This window comes from Apium graveolens, chromosome 7, assembly GCF_009905375.1.
Source record: "Apium graveolens cultivar Ventura chromosome 7, ASM990537v1, whole genome shotgun sequence".
Taxonomy (NCBI): domain Eukaryota; kingdom Viridiplantae; phylum Streptophyta; class Magnoliopsida; order Apiales; family Apiaceae; genus Apium; species Apium graveolens.
Genome location: NC_133653.1, coordinates 194,426,886 through 194,446,737, shown reverse-complemented (window position 1 = coordinate 194,446,737; position 19,852 = coordinate 194,426,886). Strand labels below are relative to the sequence as shown.

General features: G+C 38.8%; 2 protein-coding genes across 2 annotated transcripts; one reads left to right on the top strand and one right to left on the bottom strand.

Annotated features, from left to right (window-relative positions):
• Positions 1-6,884: 6,884 nt before the first annotated feature.
• On the bottom strand, positions 6,885-9,384 carry LOC141671039 (cytochrome P450 71B34-like). Its single transcript, XM_074477121.1, has 2 exons — positions 8,248-9,384; positions 6,885-7,862 (listed from the first exon to the last, which is right to left on the bottom strand). The coding sequence occupies exons 1-2, from the start codon at positions 9,178-9,180 to the stop codon at positions 7,242-7,244; spliced, it is 1,554 nt and encodes a 517-aa protein (XP_074333222.1). The 5' UTR covers positions 9,181-9,384; the 3' UTR covers positions 6,885-7,241.
• Positions 9,385-13,785: 4,401 nt separating this feature from the next.
• LOC141674302 (uncharacterized) lies at positions 13,786-14,565 on the top strand. The gene has a single exon (XM_074481028.1). It carries the CDS (start codon positions 13,786-13,788, stop codon positions 14,563-14,565), a length of 780 nt encoding a protein of 259 aa, XP_074337129.1.
• Positions 14,566-19,852: the final 5,287 nt, after the last annotated feature.

The following is a 19,852-nucleotide window of genomic DNA, read 5'->3' as shown; positions in this document are numbered from 1 at the left end:
CTGCCAGGCGGGGCGGCCGCGCTGACCCCCTGGACCCGAAAAAAAATTATAAAACCGAAAATTCAAAACAGAAACATACCCCCAGACGAATTTTACTACCCCCACTGCCCTAATTCCTTCTCCTAATCAATTCTAAACACTAGCCATTAGCCCCACTAAACCACAATCTCATCCCACTTATAATTCCAATTCTCTATATATATACACACAATTACATACATCCATTTCCATAATATTCATATTCTCAAACCTAAATATCTCTATAAACTCTCTTATTCTCACTTAATCAATCTCAATGGCACCCAAGAGAGCCCGCACTCAAGTTAGCAGCAGCACTAACCCCGCCACTACCGATTCTTCGAGAGTTGGGGGTACGAGGCCTCGATTTGCTACTTCGGAGGCTGAAGTGGAGAATACAAGGCTGTTATCGAAGCTGATAGTGAAGGAGAGGGGTTTTCTACCATCGGGTAAGGACAGTAAGCTTTTGGAGATGATTCTAGAGATGGGTTGGGTTTCTTTTTGTGAGGCACCCGCGGTTGTGCCTATGAGTGTCATTCATGAGTTCTATGCGAATGCGAAGGCGGATAAGAATGGGTACTCGGTGGTTCATGGTTTGACTATGGACTATACTCCAGAGTCTATTCGGAGGGTGATCAACCATCCCGAGAGACAGCCATCTTAGGAGGTTTGGGTGACTAAGACCGGGGAGGATTTTGATTTGGACTTGATTGTTGCTACGTTGTGTGTCCCGAACACTCACTGGAAGTTTAAGAGGGGATCGAACTAGTATGCCATTTTCCCTGCCTCATGCATGAACAGGTTCACTCATGCTTGGAATACTTTTATTTGTGCGGACATCATGCCTTCTTCTCATGTGCATGATGTTATTGTGGATCGTACAAAGTTGTTGTGGGAGATTTTGTAGGGAGATTATGTGGATCTCGTCTCCATTATTTATCAGGGTATTTTGAGGTTTCTGCGGGGGAGCACTACGGGGTCTATTCCTTATGCTTCGATTGTGACCAAGCTTTGTGTGGCGGTGGGTGTTCATTGGCCCGCACACGAACAGCTTCAGTTACCAAGTTCCCCTATTGACAGCTTGACGATTTTGAGCATGCATGAGTGGTTTGGTGGGAAAGCTGATGAGAAGGGGCTTGGTTACACTTATGATCATTTGTCGGGTGGCCAGCCAGCTGATCAGACATATGCTAGTGGTTCGACTCAGGATTTCAGAGCAGCATGGAGATATCAGATGGGTGAGGCCGGTTCTTCGAAGTAGCAGCAGCAGCAGGTAGAGGACAGTGCTGGTGTGGGCTCGATATAGTATAGGCACTTGACGAGGCGGATGGATGCGATGTATGACATCCATAGCGGGTTTGCACATGATGTCACCCTAGCATTGGGAACAACTTTTAGAGCCATGGGAGTTGACATTCAGTGGCCAATTTTTTGTGAGGATTCTGTGTACCCGCCTCCTAACACTCCACCCACGGAGGGTGATGATCATTTTGATTCTGAGTAGGTATGCCTTGATTCCTTACGATTACCTTCACTGAGGACAGTGAAAATTTTAAGTTTGGGGGTGGTAGTTAAGGAATTTTGTTGTGTAAGTGCATATAGATGCATATTCATGTTAGTTTAGTTCATATAGTTTGCATATTTGTCATGTAGATTATTTGTTTTTGTTTTGCGTATTAGTTATCATGTTAGTATGTTGCATATAGTTGCATTTGCATTATATCATGATCCATTAAGGTTGCTTTTTTGATTAATTTGTGATGATGATTTGAGTGTAATGATGTCGTATAAGGAATGTTAAGTCCTAATGATTTATTTTGTATGCTAGATTCAAGAAAATTTTCACTAAGTCTTATAGGTTGCTTGAGTGCTAGATCATGATCATGACTTGTTTGTTTGTCGAGGTCTAATCACTTGTTTATGTCTAGAATATATGTTATTCTCTTAGTGACAAAATAACATGGATTTTTAAAATTGGAGAAAAATATTGGATTTCATTTCTAGTTGTGGCTAGGTGTCAAATGGCTAGTAGTCGGCTCATATTTATACGAGTAGTTTAGGGTTGAGCGAGATGGAGCGAAACACACTCGTTCAGAAATTTTGAATAAATAAAAAAGAAAAAAGAGAAATAGAAAAAAAATAATATGTGTTATGCATAATTGATCACGAGTAGGCTCTTTAATACTCGAGTTATTAAGTTCTAGGGGACTTTGTGCCTAGTGACCTAAGGCTTTTATAGTCTAGGATACACTAACCTAACGCTCGCTACATGGGTATTATTACATAAGTCTTTTGTGGACCTCTCTCATTGCACGATTAAATAAGCATATTTGTGGTTGTTATGTGTTAACAATAAAAGCATGAATCCGTGTATAACTCCGATAAAATTGAAGTGTTGTCAGTTATTTTGAGTCTATCGTTTATTCTGTTTATAACCTTGTGATTTCCTTGATGAGTGGTGAGTTATGATTATTGATCTAGTATGGAGGGTATATCTGTTAAGCAACTACACACACGCACGTTTCTAGCTTGTGAGTTGATTTATGTGATTTGATTGAACTTTGTGCAAATAATTGCATTCATTGAGATGTTACTTATTGATTGGTTTAGTTATTCTGAGGGGATCATTGCATTCATGTTAGTTGCATTCATGCATTTTTATTTCTTGTTTTTGAGTTTGTGATGCTTGAGGACAAGCATCGATTCAAGTTTGGGGGTGTGTTAAGTGGCATTTATGTCCACTTAGAACGCTTCATAAAGGCTCGAATTGGTATTTTGTACTCAAGTTGTTTGTGTATTTGATATATTTTTATAGTATTTTACATTTCAGGGCATAATCGAAAGCAGGAATGGTTTTACATTGTATTTATGCTTGAAAAGTGTTAGGATGGAGTCTTGATCGGTTGCATAAAAGAAACCAGCAGTTGAAGGCAAGAAAAGAAGAAAATTTGAGTTTTTCCAGAAGCTCAGCGCGGCCATACTACACTTGGGAGTGGCCGCGCCATACTCGAGCAGCCGCGCCAGGTCATTTTTCCAGAATCCTGTTTCTAATAGAAAACTGATTTGCTGGACTTCTGGTCGACTTGGGCTGCTATATAATGACTTTTAAAAGACTTTTTTCATAACAGAGAGTAAGGAGAAGACAGGGAGAAGACCTAGGAGCACAAATTCAACGAAGGAGAAGAAGAAGTAGTTTTTACTTGTGATTCTTTGCTTAAGTTGTAATCTTGGATGCTTGTTTTCTTTATTGTTTGAACCTAATACTCTTGTTAACGTACTTCATTGTTATTTATTCAGTTTATAAAGACTTAGTTTATTTACCATGCTTTCATCGGAACCCATGAAGATGATGAGTTCGGTTATGAACTAATCGTTATCTTCGGGTTCTAACGGATTTACTTATGGATTTCAATAGTTAATTTATTTCGATACTTAAGTGTGTGATGATTGTATGATATCCTAGTATTGGTTGTGTTTATTCGTCTTATTCTATTGAAGCGATATGGAATATAGAGGTTTAGAACTTGTCATGCTAGCATAGGTTCATGTAGTTGTTATGCATGATTCATAGGTAATTTTAACCATCTAACTTGCCCTATGTAATCACGATAGATAACTTGCACATTAAACCTTTATGTTGTCAAATTCTATAGACATATATGGTTTCAACATAATCGGTGTCTATTCAGCTTCTATCTCTTTTTTGGATGTCTGGTAGTAGGGTATTCGTACAACAAAAGTTGGCGTTTACTAGTTTCGTGTTATCTGATTAGTTGTCATCACCATTACATGCTAAGGGTAAGAACAATGACTTTGAATGAAGTAGTAATGAAGTTAGAATCCCATGTTTGTCTTATATAAGTAATTCAACCTCAATTCTCTTAGTTAATACTATTTAGTATAATCTCTTAGTTTAATCAAAACCCAATTTGTATTTGTCTTAGCATTGAACAATAGTCATATCATTGTTGCATAAGTGCATATATTGAACCTAACCTAAACTAGTCTCTTTGGGAACGAACTAGAAATAATTATATATTACTTGCGAACGCGTATACTTACGTGTAAATTTAGCACGTATTTTCGTTCTAACAGTGTGTTTGAACATGACTATGTCCCGTGTTAATGTGTTTAACCATGACTCTGGCTTTTTTTCCATTTTCTTCTAAATTAAAAAATAAACTTATTCTCATGTACCGAACAACGACTGACAACCAAACAACTAAGGTTGTTCTGCTTATAATAGTATAGTATTGATAACTAAAATGCGGGATGTAAATTAAGGATTTAGTTTATTAACTTCTAATTACAAAACCCGGATATCAGCATGACAATAAGTATTAACTAATCAAGCCTTAATTAACAAATTTTTTATTATTGTTAACCCAAAAATTAAAACATGATAGACAACACACAAATAATAATTTAATTAACTTAAACTTGTACCACCTAAATTTAATGCATTCAATCTACTCTCTACCACCATATGTTCACGGATAAAACAAATGAATAAATAATTAAATTATAATTAAGTTCTTATTGAATGCAAAACAAACTAAAAGTGCACAAATTCAATTTGTCACAAGTGAGTTGAAGACATGCCAATAACAGTTAATATTCTATTTAAAACATGGTACATACCTAGAATAAATGTGCAAATAAACACATACACGTGTGGAAGAACATACATCAATCTAAATCAGTATTAAGAAGGAAGACACGCAATAATTAAAATATTCAATAAAATATGAAGCAGACAAGTACCACTTTGCCGAAGAGAGCTGTACGAGTATTTTCTTTATACAGACACACAAAATCTAATTTCAACTATGAAATAATATAAACTCTTCAAGTAAATTCTAAAATTAAAATGTTTGACACACACAAATACCTAAATTAAAAAGATTTCAATTTTCTAATTTATTGTCACACTTTTTCCACAAATAACAAATCTTTTCCCCACTCAAATAACTTGCATAAAAAAATATGAAATATTCTAAATTAAAATATTTATGTAAACGGAAATATATCTAATATCTAATAAATAAATTAAAAATAAAATTACGCATTTTACAGTGACGTCAAAGAATTTTCTGATATTGAGCTCTATCCGGTTGAATCGGAAGAAGTGAGAGGAATTGATGCTACCACTAGACTTCCAGAGAGATTGGTTTTCAGATACAAGGGTGGTAATGAGATAATATGGCCATTCTACAGGATTCTTGAGGAAAGCTACAGTGTTTAACCAAGGTATTTACTGCAATGAAGAAAAACTTTGGATTCACAAAGTTTGCTAAATCAGAAATTCTAAGGAAAATAAATCAAATCAGACAAAACTAGAGAGATCCTAACGCACTACTAAGGGTTCTAACCATTCCAAATACCGTAGAAAGAGTGCACTTGAAATCTTACTGGATCATGGAGTTTAGAGATGAGAAGTATAACAGAAGATTTTTCAGAATTGAAGACCAGTTCAAAATCTCAAGAAATGAAACTCTCAAAGAGATACAGGAGATGCTGGATATAAATGAAAAAAATGAAGCTGAATTTTACTGACAACTTCAACTCCAGATTGAGAAAAACAATGAGAAGTTGGGAAGGAAAATAAGGGAATCAAGGAAAAAAGTAATTTTTTCAGACTAGAGGAGCACCTTGATATTGACATGTAAACTTCTATCAACCATCTTTATACATTTCTATTTTAATGCATCACTTTGCAATTTATTTATATTTCAATATATTATCTTTGTAGAGTGTTTTGTTATCATTAAGTCAATCTGAATTTATGCCTATAATTTCATTAGACATAAATTGGGGGAGATTGTTAGGAATATGTTCTAGGCTTGATAATAACTCACCAAAACACCTTAGGTAGAATTGTTAAGTGTCATCTAGTAGCCTTCAACGGATAACCACAATCTGTCTATACTTTGAAGGAGTAGCTTATAGTAATAAGTATGTAGCACATTCTATATACTATGATAGTTGAGGGATAAGGGAGTTATAGTGATTTCTAACTCATGTTGATTACTAGCAAGATATACAAAATAGGTGGGATAAGTGTAAATATAAAATGCCTTATAATTTTGTATAAATGAAAGAGTATCAAGTATCAACTGCTAAAGAAAATATCTTCAAAGTTCTAAAGTACAAGTTTCAATGGATGACTCAATATGCCTTCAACGGATAAGCTAGTCAAGAGGTATTCAACGGATATCAGATAAAATTTCAACGGAATCTATCAAGAAAGCTTCAACGGAGGACACTATTATAGTACCCAACATTACTCCGAACTTAATAACATGAAAAAGCCCAAATGTATACTACAATTACATTGAGGTCGAAAGACAGATTTAGCACGTTTTGATAAGAACTCGACAAAAATGACTGATTTTGCGCAAATGGTCATCTTTAACCGATGGAGTACGCATTAAACGTTGACGTTGGGGTAAGGTGAATATGCATTCTTTATAAAGTAATTAATAAAATATTGTACTCAATAGGCAACTATGATAGAAGTAACATGTTTAACATATAAAATACGCTTATGATGTGTGATGTGTGGGTATTGTACGTGATGTCACCTACAATCACCGAGCGAAAACAAACATGGCGATGATTCAATAGAGGAGAAGATGACGCGGCTCTCCCATCTTCACTTTCCTATGCATTCCCCTTTTCCCCGAAATCTTTATATTAAATATTCAACTATAATGACGTGTGTCCGTCTCTCTCCACCTATCAATATTTCAGTCTCTCTCCACAACTTCAGATTGTATATAAAAATGGGTATAGGATTTGAAACGCATTTCTTAACGGCAGATTCAATCAGCAAAATATGATTATGTTTTTACATAACTGTCGTTATTGTACAATTGAGTAGAAAAAGCAGATGTAATTGTCATTTTTTCTTACATTGATGTTTGTGGTCTTTGACGCTACTAGGTTTATGTATGAATGCATGGTATACATATTTACTCAAATTATGTCACATAAATCATCTGTCTCGGATCATTGTCACATTGCACCCACTGTGTAAAAACATATAAAGCAAGAGAGGACAATCAGGCAGAGGCAGCAACTTTTCATTCTAAAAGGCAGGTCGTGCAGAGTGCTCAAACACTAGCAGGCAGTCCAAATACCCTTACCATTATACTCAATATTGAGTAATGCAAATCAAACTTATTAATACAAAATCATCCAAATACAAGTAAAGAGGCCATTTACTCCGTTTGAGTTTCATGTTTGATTGGTACGAGATGAAGAGGAAATTTCTTGTTTATAGTCAAGCCAACCTCTTCTTCCATGTTGATGTCTTCAGGTTTCATCCCTCCAGGCAACTGCCAGTCAAAACTATGCAGCAGATTTACAAGTATGGATTCCACGGAAGCTAAACCCATTGTCATTGCAGGACACATTCTTCGACCAGCACCAAATGGAATGTACTCGTAATGCTGACCCTTAAAATCAATCTCACTGTCCTCAAACCTCTCGGGATAAAACTCCTCTGGCTTCGACCATGTATTCATGTCTCTGCCAATAGCCCATGCATTAACAAATATCCTGGTTTTGGGGTATACGTCGTAGCCCCCAATCTTACAGTATTGCATTGTTTCTCGAGGTAAAAGTAGTGGCACTGGAGGGTGTAACCTGAGGGTCTCCTTTACCACCATCTTAAAGTACTTCATTTTGTCTATTTCACTCTCATCTACTTCTGATTTATGCCCTACGATCTTCCTAATTTCAGCTTGCACCTTTCTCATTACCCGTGGGTTCTTGGCAAGCTCGCTCATCGCCCATATGATTGTCCCAGAAGAAGTGTCTATTGAAGCCATAAATAGATCCTAAAAGCAGGAGAAAACATGCATGTTACACTGAACATGATACATATCTGATAGCCCATTTGTGCATTATTGATAAACAATGGTGGAACCAGGATCATAAAACAGGTGTGCCTAAAATTATTTTTTTTAATTTTTAGAGGTTAGCCGGGGCTTAAAGTAAAATTTACATAATGTACACTATTAGATCCCCTCATCCTACTTGCATAAACATGGACATCATAACAAGCCTGAACCTACTAAATCATTGAATATATAAATAAACTTATAACCAGCATTCCTATATATATAAAAAAAAAAGGATAAATAGTCACACAGCAAGGAATCGAAAGCAGAAACAGACCAATAATATGGACATATTAATACAGTAAAAGAAATTCAGAGTTACCACAAAGACAGCTTTAATATGATCGTTTGAGAAACGGAGGGCACCAGTTTCATCATTGGACAGAGCAATCAAGATATCAGTAATGTCTTCATGGTTCAATCTAGGCCTAGAAGGATCAAGATGTTCCTTGATAATACTCTCATTAAATTTATCCATCTCAATAAAGCACTTCTCCATCTTGTGGCGAAATCCACTTAATAGATCAATAATCCATCCATAATATGGGAAGAAATCTGCTGCACAAAAGCCACTAGTCACTTTCATAACATCCTGTATAGTCTTCTGAAGTTCATCTTCCTCAAACTTATCTCCCACAGAACTACTGCCAAAAGCAACCTCAGAAATAATGTTTTTTGCAAGAGAGAATATTTTCTTATCAAGGTAAATGGATTTATTGTTAGGGTCTAAAGCTTCTTGTGAAATAATGTTTACAAATTTAGCTATCTCGCGGTCTCTAACATGTTGAAATGAACGAACCCTCTTGACAGTAAAAAGTTCTATAACACAAATCTTACGCATCTCTCGCCAGTATTCACCGTAAGGAGCAAAAGAGATGTCCTTTTGATTATATGATAGTTTTCGCATACCATAAGAATCAGGCCTACTGCAGCACTTTATATCATGAACTTTGAGCACCTCTTTCGCCATCTCTGGGGACGAGACGACCACAGCAGGGACTTGTCCAAATTTAAGGTACATCACAGGGCCATATTTTTGGGACAGTTTGTGTAGAGAAATATGAGGCAATTTTCCAAGTTGGTGAAGGTTGCCTATAACAGGAAGTCTTGGAGGACCTGGGGGTAGATTTTCGAAGTTTTGTTTCGAAAACAGTCCATGAAACAATGAAACAAGGAAGAGGACAAGGAGAAGGGCAGTAACAGATAGAAGCCACGACAATGAGATAGAGCTGAGAGATTCAGTGATGATTTCCATGGGTGCTAATCAACGGCTAGTGCTCCCAGAAGAAGTGGAATTTTTGTAAACTTAGATTGTGATGTGGAAATTAACGCATGAATAAATGTCAAATACGGCGGATGAGGATGAACTGAACCATTCTCGATCACTGCTCTTAGTTAGTCAACATTCAATTTTATATAGGACAGCTAGCTGCAACACATACTCCCCAAGTTTCAACTAATTTGAATCGATCTAATTTAGTTTCACTATCTTAAGTTAAATTGACTACATTTCAATAATATAAAATTGTTGAATATGCAAAACAAATAATTGTTCTGCATTTTATAGAAGAATCATTTGCAAGGCTGGCAAGTAACATATTAACATGAAATCTTTTAACAAGCAATTTTGAACAAAAATTTGAGCTCGGTTTAAATTCATATTAATCTCGAGGAAATATTCTCTCTAGATTAAAGAACCGAGTGTAAGTAATGCAACATTAAAATCAGTATAAACTCAGGGTTGCCTCGAGCTAGCCTAATTTTTAACGAGGCGAGTATGGGCAGTATATGATTCAGCACAGCTGGAATCCAAGACTTCTCTACTGTTTAACTGGATATTTATATGTTGGACCAATACAATACGGCCCAAAATAGTTATAATTAGGATAATTATAGAACATAATGTAAAGTCCAAAAATGCTCATTTTATAAGAGAAGACCCATTTAGGACTTGGTCTAAATATAAGACAAAAACCTCATTTGTAGAGGTTGTCAAATTAAGTAAAGAGATTACCTTCTTAATAATAGTCTTAATACTAATAATATTAAAGGCATATCATTTGGCGCTAGAAAGAGTTTTACTTTACAGATCCAACCGAGATATGATTGTTGAAGAGATTGATCCAGGAACGGCCGGACCAACTCAGGTAAAGGAGTTGACGGCAAAAATTGCCGTCGACTCCTCGACCCACGGTGGTCAGGAACCGCCCAAACAATCGGCGTTAAAGCCGAAATGTTTGTTTCCCCCACCGGAGGGTCCTTCTCATGATCAACCGGTGAACTTGATAGATGCGGATCAGAGAGACAAGAAGAGAAAGTTCACATCAGATCAGCGTTTCAAAGTACAGACATCCAAAGGCAAGAAGGTTCTCTTAAATGACATGCGACTCCATCTGGAAAAGAAATAATGGCTAAAAGCTCAAAACAAAGAAGATCCGGAAGAGTCATTTGATTCAGATGAAGAACTTGTGCTCCTAGAACGTGAGACTCGAATGCTTCAAGCCAAGCTCGAGCGAAAGCGTGAAATTCATCGTCTCCGTCGAGAGTTCCAACAAACATCAATACAGAACCAGGGACAAGATGATGAGCTCTACGATGAAGATGATGACACCGAATATGAGTATGAACCATCGACAGAGTCAACATATTCACAACCGCGAGAGCGTCGACAGCGCACAGTATCATCCGCCGATGTCTCTCAGCGAACCGAGTCCACAGAGTCCATCTCCCATGAAGAGTTTTCCAAAATGCAGGAAGAAATCGCTCAAATGCGCACCATAATGAGAAATCAATCAGGATTCGAGACTGTCTCCGAAAGCCCCCTGTCATTGGTCCTCGAGAAGGCACGCATTGACAGGACGCTAAAAACTCCTGCCCTCAATCACTTCGACGGATCTTCAGACCCGTTGGCATTTCTCAACACATTCGACGGTCGCATGGCTTTCTTCGGCCACTCAGAAATCGCCCATTGTCAGTTTTTCTCCACGTGCCTTCAAGGAACAGCACTTCGATGGTACAGCAATCTGCCCCCTCGATCAATCGACTCATGGACAACCCTAAAGAGCAAGTTTCAAGCTCGATTCTCTAGTAATTACAAAGGAATCAAAGTCACAGCGTCCTTGATGACAATGCACCAACATTCTGGTGAAAGCCTCCGACGTTTCCTAACTCGATTCAGAGAAGAAATAGCGGAAATCCCCGATTTGATAGAGCAGATGGCAGTCAATTTCCTGACAGCGGGCATTGATAAATCTAGACATGGGCTACTCCTAGAAGAATTTTTTGAAAAAAGGCCAAAAACCCTTCAAGCTGCATTTCAGATTATAGAACATCGCATGATGATTCAAGAAGCCGTAAGCTGCATACAATCCCCTTGACGGTCGTCAAGATATGACCGACACCGTAGCTATAGCCCGCAATCTCCCGCGAGAGAACGACGCCGAGAATGTCGCCAATCTTCACCGTCGCGTATAGTCGACCACCCTCTGAGGGATAAAAGGGAAAGGGATTGGCAACCCCGTAATCGACCTGAGAAAAAATTTACTAAACAACGCCGAAAAGGCAACAATTCTAGCAATATTGAAAATAGAACCAGACTATCGTTCCCCAAGACCCATGAAACCAGGCAGGCCTCCAAGCTCCAGATATTGTGAGTATGATGAAGACACCAGCCATACAACAGAGCAATGCTTCCAACTCAACAATCTCATCGAGGGAAAGATCCTCCGAGGATAACTTGTCCATTATGTGCAACAAGATGATGCGTCAAGGCGCCACCATCGTGAGGAGAATGACCGAGTCATCGACGTCATCTTTGGCGGTATAACCGCTGGGGGCCTCTCTCACAACTCTCGTAAGCTTTATGCTCGAGAAGTTTTTAATGTCAATCCCTCGACAGCCAAACACCCTCGAGCGAATCCCTCCCCATTTATATCTTTCTCCGATGATGATTACCGTCATGATCTCATCGAGGGTCACCAGGATTCCCTTGTTATCACCACGCGTGTGGGAAACAACACAGTCAAAAAGATGCTAGTGGATAATGGCAGCTCCGTCGACATCCTATATCATCATGCTTTTTCCCGAATGGACATCAGAGATCGAAGACTGGAAAATTCTCGAACACCTCTGTATGGGTTCACAGGCAATGAAGTCCATGTTGTAGGAACTATTGACATGCCAGTACTTTTTGGCTCTCCACCGTGTCAAGTTTAGAAGGTGATTAAGTTCCGCGTGATCAATGCATCCTCTAGCTTCAACGCCATATTGGGGCGGACAACAATCACTGCACTTCGAGCTATAACGTCTATCTCTCACTTGAAAATAAAATTCCCCACGGACTTTAGGGTGGGAGAAATGATCGGTGACCAGACAACAGCAAGGCAATGCTACTTAACCACAATGTCTCCAAAGAAAAGACGGATGAGGAATTTGAAGTCAATCAAGTGCTTGATATCGACCCCAGATCCCTCGTTGATCTGCCTACCAACAACTCTTGTTCTCCTGTCGAGGAGACCGAAGAAATTGAAGTATTTGAAGGAAACTTTGAGAAAACTACAAGGATCAGCAAAAATCTCCCTGAGTCATTAAAGAAAGATATCACATGCCTTATTTATGAGTTCGCTGATATATTCGCCTAGGATCCCAAAGACAGGTCGTGAATCCCTGAGATACTTGCACGACACTCCCTTCACATCAACAAAAACATCACGCCGATACGGCAGAAATGTCGAATATTCTCTGACGAAAAGAATGCATCTATTGATCAAGAGATCGACCGACTCCTCGAGGCTAAATTCATCGAGCCCGTCCAATTCCCCACATGGATCTCCAATATCGTTTTAGTTAAGAAAAGCAATGGGAAGTGGCGAATGTACGTCGACTACTCGGATGTCAATAGAGCTTGCCCCAAAGATTTTTACCCACTCCCAAACATCGATCAGCTGATCGATTCCACAGCAGGAAATGAGCTCATTTCCTTTATGGATGCATTTTCAGGATACAACCAGATAAAAATGGATTCTCATGATTGGGAACAAACGGTATTCATCACTCATAGGGGAGTCTTCGAATATCGAGTTATGCCCTTCGGTCTGATTAACGTCGGTGCGACTTTTCAACAGATGATGGAAACGATCTTTGGATCGCAAATTGGGAGAAATATGCTAATCGACGTGGACGGCATGATAACTAAATCTAAGTTCGCCGTTAATCACTCTCTCGATCTCCGAGAGACCTTCGAAAATGCTCGAAGCCACAACTTACGTCTCAATCCTAGCAAATGCTCCTTCGGACTTTCCTCCGGTAAATTTCAGGGATTCTTGGTTACACGGAGAGGGATCGAGGCTGACCCCACACAGACAAAGGCAATTCTAGAAATGGAGGACCTAAAATCCATCAAAGATCTCAAAAGCTAATAAGGTGTATTGCAACCCTTCAGAGATTTATTCCCCAATCATCCTAAAGGTGCCTCCCATTCTTTGTCGTCATCAAAAGGGCCTCAAGATCAACAGCCTTCGAATGGAAAATGAGTGCAAATCCAGTTTCGTAGAGCTCAAGGCATTCTTGACAAATCCCCCTATCCTCACTCGGCCTATCCCGGGCGAGGCTTTGCGTGTATACCTCTCAGCCTCTTACGACACTGTGGCAGCCGTCCTCGTTCGGTTCGACGAAGAAAATGAAGTTCTACTGTACTATATTAGTCACTCGTTGTGAGATGCCGAGACTCGATACCCACTGGTTGAAAAACTCGTATACGCCCTGATCATCGCCAGCAAGAAGCTTCGACATTACTTCCAAGCAAGGCAAAATCCACGTATTGACAAATCAACCTCTCAAGAGAATATTGCATAAGCCTGACATGACGGGAATAATCGCAGCATGGACCATTGAATTAAGCCAGTTTTATATCGAGTACAAGCCCCGAACTTCCATAAAGGCTCAACTTCTCTCAGATTTTGTGGCAGAATGCCAATTCAGGGCCAAACATTCTAACCCCGATGAGGATCAATTACGATCATGGTTACTATATGTAGATGGATCTTCAACCACCAGTTCAGGGGGAGCAGGAATAATTTTTATCAGTCCAGAAGGATTTAAGATCCAACAAGCCCTCAAGTTCGAATTCCAAGCAACAAACAATGTAGCCGAATACGAGGCATTAATTGCAGGGTTAAAGCTGCCAGCAAGTCTCGAGGTCGACATTATCGATATTTTTGGTGACTCTCAGCTGGTGGCCAAACAGATAAGCGGAGAATTTAAAACTCACAATGAGAACATGGTCAAGTACCTTTCAATCACACAAGAACTTCTCAAAAAATTCTCTTCATTGAAACTCTCGAATGTCGATAGGGCGGAGAATCAGTATGCAGATTCCTTCACCAAGTTAGCCTCATCAAATTTACAAATCAATCTCGACCGCATATATGTGGACACCCTGACAACCCCAGCCATCGATACACCAACAGCCAACCATATTCAGAACAATCCTGACTGGCGAAAACCCTTGCTCGAATATATCCTTGAAGATAAACTCCCCATAGAGAAAAATGAAGCCCGTTCGGTCATGTTCAAAGCACGAAACTACTGCACGATAGGCTCGGTATTGTACCGACGCTCCTTAACTGAACCACTGCTCTGATGTCTAAGCCCCGAGGAAGCCGATTAGGCAATCCTCGAGGTTCATACAGGAATATGTGGAGAACATCTCGGGGGAAAGAACTTAGCTCTTAAAATCATTAGACAGGGACTGTACTGGCCCACACTCAGGAAAGATTGTGAAGATTACATTCGAAAGTGCCAGGCATGTCAACTACATGGAAGCATAAGTCACCGACCCACGACTTAGCCCAACTCGATTCTCGCCCCATGCCCCTTCTTTCAATGAGGGATAGATATTGTAGGGCCCTTTCCAAAGTCTAAGAATCGGTGCCAGTATATTATGGTCGCAGTCGATTATGCGAAAAAATGGGTCGAGGCAAAACCCCTTTCCAAGATCGGAGAGAAAGAAATGATTGAGTTCTTCATGGAGTATGTGGTATTTCGATTTGGAATCCCAAGGATTTTAGTCTCAGACAATGGAACGCAATTTGTGGGGGCACAATTTGAGAAGGCTTTAGACGATTTAAAAATCCAGCATGTTAGGGCCTCGGTTGCATATCCACAAGCCAATGGCCTTGCAGAAGTGATAAATAGAAACATCCTGCAAGGATTAAAGAAAAGAATTGAAGAAATTCCCCACTGCTGGGTTGACGAGCTCCCAAACGTGTTGTAGTCCTACAGGACAACTCCCCGAAGTGCAACCGGTGAAACTCATTTCCGCCTCGCGTATGGTGTCGATGCCGTCTTGTCCGTCGAGATAAGCTTAATTTCCCCAAGGGTAGAAGTCTTCGATCCTTCCCTTGCGCTCGAGGGATTGCGTTTTCATAATGACTTGCTTGAAGAAACAAGAGAGGAATCTCGACTCCGTATGATCGCACAGTAGGAAAAGACTGCAAAATACTTTAACAAAAAAGTAAAAAACAAGCGCTTCAAGGTTGAAGACCTCGTCCTTCGAGACTCCGCAGCATCATAACCCACCATCTCAGGAAAACTTAAGCCAACATGGGAAGGCCCATACCAAGTATCGAAGGTTGTCAGCGCAGGAACCTACGAGCTCTCACACCTCGACGGTCAGCCAATCAAGAACGCCTGGAATGACATTCATCTCAAGAAATTCTATCAGTGATATGCTTTTATTTTTAATGTTTGGAGACGTTAAGGCTACAACTGCCATACCAAAAACTAACCCTCGATGCAATGAAGATCGTTATGAGATCTCCATCGAGGGATGCTTAAGTTATGACAATGAAAACTTTTAAATTATTTTAAAAAATATCTGAAAGAGATATGTCCTAAGTCCAATCATGTATGAGGATTTAGGAATAACTTTTATGTAATTTGTTTTGATTTCATTGATATTAATAAGAGACTTGTTTTGTTTTTATTGCGGGCTCTATCTATTTAAATGTTTAAATAAGATATACCATAGTTTAGAGTAAAGCTTTTTATGGATTGTGATGAGATCATAATAATGAGACCTAAAAGATGATAACTCTAAACTTAAATAGTTCCTGGTCATAGGATTACTAACTGGTAATTAATAATCTGCAAAGATCGGTACATACTATGCTTGCTTCATTATGAAGGATGTCTGTTCTCATAGACATTTGTGTGGTGATACTATAGCTAGTATGTAGCTGCTTATTATAGAATAAGTTCACTGAACATGACTCACACAGCTGAACAACTGATGGAGTTCACTCACGTGTCAGCAGTTGTTCACATAGTGATAGTTGTACAAGTATCCTTAGACTTGAGGTCATCATAGTCATCTTGTGTACACTGAACTATGCTTTGGTTTAGTTCTTAGTCTCAAGGGACAATTATAAGGGCTCTACTGGGTATAGAAATTTGTACACGAAGATAGTGTATGATCAATAAAGGATCTACCCCTTCCAGTGTAGGAAGAGAATGTTCAATGCTGATCCACTTATGTTAGTTCAGGAATCTCTGGCCAGAGTGAATGAAATTAGAAAGGAGTTTCTAATTTACATTAAATAGAACTAAGCATAGTGAATGGGAAAGCAAGTGATTAAATAAGATAGGCTTGACACAAGTTTCATGCCTTGTATTTAATCGTGATATTGCAGGGTAGAAGGAATTAATTGTACGGTAACTACTCACTGAATAGGTTCTTGGTATTCTAAGCAGTGAATTCGTATTATCCGGATAGTCGCGATATGCTGAGAAGTATCCCTCACGATGTAGAATAAATATGATTAATTAATTAATCATATTTAATGAATTAGAGAATTTATATAAATAATGATAAAATAGTTTTATTATTATTTATTTCTACTACCGGCTTAATATTGAACCTACAGGGTCACACCATAAAAGATAATGATTTAATGGTGGAGAAATTAATTAATAATGGCTTCAAATTATTCATTTATGAAATAAATAATTAATTGGTAAATTTAATAATTGATTAAATGAGATTTAATTGATTATAAATTAATTAAGAAAAAGTTCTTAATATTATTAATTAAGAATTTAATTTTTGGAAATTAAATCAAGTGAGAGAATTATTTCTAAAGTGTTTAGAAAAAGGATTAATAATTAAAAGGTGTTTTAATTATTAGTGAGAATAATAAATGGTTAATAATAATAATATTTTATGGGAAAATTTTCAGCTGAAAATTTTGTCTATAAATATACTATTATAGACCCTATTTTTGCCTCAACCAAAAAGATTTACAAAACCCTAATTCTCTCCATCTCCTCCTCCTTCATTACATCGTTTTCTTGGTGGATACCGGTGGAGTGCTTCACACTTGAGGAGCAGCAGTTAAGGATCTCCTTTCATCATTTTTGGATCGCCATTAAAGACCTCCATCTTTCCATTAACGTAAAACTTCTTAAGGTAAACATACTGAACTACGAATTAAATATTATTTTTCGCATAGATCCTGCGGAGGATTTCGTTTTTTTTTAAGATTTAAATTTACATTTTCGCTGCGTTTATGTGCTAAAAACCCTTCAACATCAAGTGTAGTTATCTCTCTACTTTATCTTTTACAAATTCGACAACACGAAAAACTCAACGTTATAGCAACTACCAAATGAAACAAATATTTGTGGCGACTGCGAAGGGAACACAATTTAACTGTCACAATACAGGTTTTTCAAACTAACATCCATGAAAAACCTACACTTATCTATGAAAGAAAAGATAACATCTCCTTAAAACGGGAAAGTAGCACGATCAGTTTAAACAAGAGCACCACGACAAAATACATTACTGGAAAGCATGCTTGTTCATTGCAGGAAAAATGATAACATAACATAGACAACTTAAAGTTTATAGAAATCAAACAAGCATTTTAAATATTTGAGACAGAAGGATCTCCTTAAGAACAACACACAGAGTACCATCCATCAGAAAATAAAAACCGAGTCACGATGAACAAGGAACATCATAAGTTCAAGGAATAATAGCAGAAAAACCCAAGTTCACAAAACCATAAAGGCCACAATTCCAAAGTCGACAAATAGAACTTAAAATGTTACATCAATAACGGGGCATACCCCGCCTTCACGGATTTTCCATTGGATCATTGGGCTGAGAGGCCGTGAGGTCATGAATATAGTCCTCAAAAGTATGCCCCGTGGTATCGAACCCCGCTCCTTGCATGCGCACGACACAACGCCCGTAGCCATCTCCGAGAGCGTTCGCGATGTCGTCAACCCCTTTCTGAACTTTCACCTACAAAGCAGTATTCTCGTCAATAATCAGCTTGTACGATGAATTCATTCCATCGACGTGGCGCTCCCAACCTTCACATTTGCCTCTCAGGTCGTCACGCTCCTTCTCAGCCTCATGAAACATCCGCTCAAGCTCCGACACCTTCGTACTCATTGATTGACCCATAACATCCATCTCACTCACTTTCTTTGATAATGCAGTATTCATATTAGCCAAATACGCCGATCTTTTTTCTAAATCTGAATAGTTCGCCCCAAATTTCTTCTCTCTGCCTTGAGAGTGGTCACCTCAGTCTCCAGCCTCGCCCGAGCCTCGTCGTTACCATCAACCCGGAATTCTTCCACAATATGCATGAAATTAGCGAGGAACTGTCATAATTCAAAAATACAAAAATAAAAAATGAACAGATAAATACAGAACAATAAAACTCAACAAGACAGTACACCAAGGAAAAAATTCACATACCCTCCCAGCTCGACTCTTGCATCGATCAACAAGATCATCCCGACGTCTGCCATCAAAAGCAACTACATCTTGGGGAAGGTGAAAAAGATTAAAAGCCCTCAACGGCATAGTAGTCCCGCCCGTCCAACGCTCGCTGGGTTGAATCTCGACTCTCACAGGCTCTTCCTTGGATCGAGGTTCGATAGTATTAGCCATTATCGCCCTATTGCCAACCAAGGTGATGGTTTTATTCACCCCGCTACCCGTCACGATCGGCCCCACAAACTCGCAGCTCCCTAAATTAACATCTTCCACCTCCCGACGACCCCTCTTGCGAGGATTCAGGTCAGCCGGCTCCACATCCGGCATAATTTTCCCAGGATCTTCCATAACTTTATTTCCTTGATCATCTAACAGTTCTATCGACACAGAATGTCCAACACCCGACGTCCCAGCTCTCGAGGGGCCGGGGTGTGTGCCTTCGGTATTCTTCCTCGACGCATGATGAACGAGCAACAACATAGCTTTATCCATCTCCTCCTTAACCCCACTGTTCAAAATCTTCTGCAAAGAGGCTCCAGCCACTGATGCAAAACAAAGGAAAAGAAAAGCTCAGTGCAAGTAAATATATAGTGAAAGAAATAAGTATCGACACAAGAAACAACAACTAATAAAAAAAGAAAAGAAAAGAAGGGAGAGAGAAAGTAATATAATGATAATAAGAGATAACAGAAAAGATCAATCATTGGAAATCCCCCCTTACAATCATGCATTTCCAAAAAATTAGGTTCCTTTAACTGTAGATGAGTATACATCAACGTTAATCCATGAAACCAGTTCAAGTACTTCGTATCGCATTTTTCGAGGTTATTCAAGTAATAGATAGTAAGCTGATTTACTTTCCCACATGGTTTCACAAACTCGAAATCTGGTCCCCCAAAATACAACCACTTAGAATGGTACCCCGAGTTAGAGGACCGAACACTGACGATCTTAATCCTTTTGTAAGGACAGTTGAAATAAACCTGTCCGTCGTGATACCTAACAACATAAATCGAGAAGAAAAGTTTAAAAAAGGGAACCAGGTTTCTATCACAACAAAGAGCGATGAACCCGCTAAGATGTGCAAGGAAATTGGGTGTTAACTGACTAACCCCACATCCAATAGCCTCGA

Excerpts from the sequence above, each read along its gene's own strand:
- LOC141671039 (XM_074477121.1), bottom strand. The coding sequence starts at position 9,180 with ATGGAAATCATCACTGAATCTCTCAGCTCTATCTCATTGTCGTGGCTT. Across the intron at positions 7,863-8,247 it reads ATATTAAAGCTGTCTTTGTG|GATCTATTTATGGCTTCAAT; the intron begins GTAACTCTGAAT and ends TCCTGCTTTTAG.
- LOC141674302 (XM_074481028.1), top strand. The coding sequence starts at position 13,786 with ATGACGGGAATAATCGCAGCATGGACCATTGAATTAAGCCAGTTTTAT.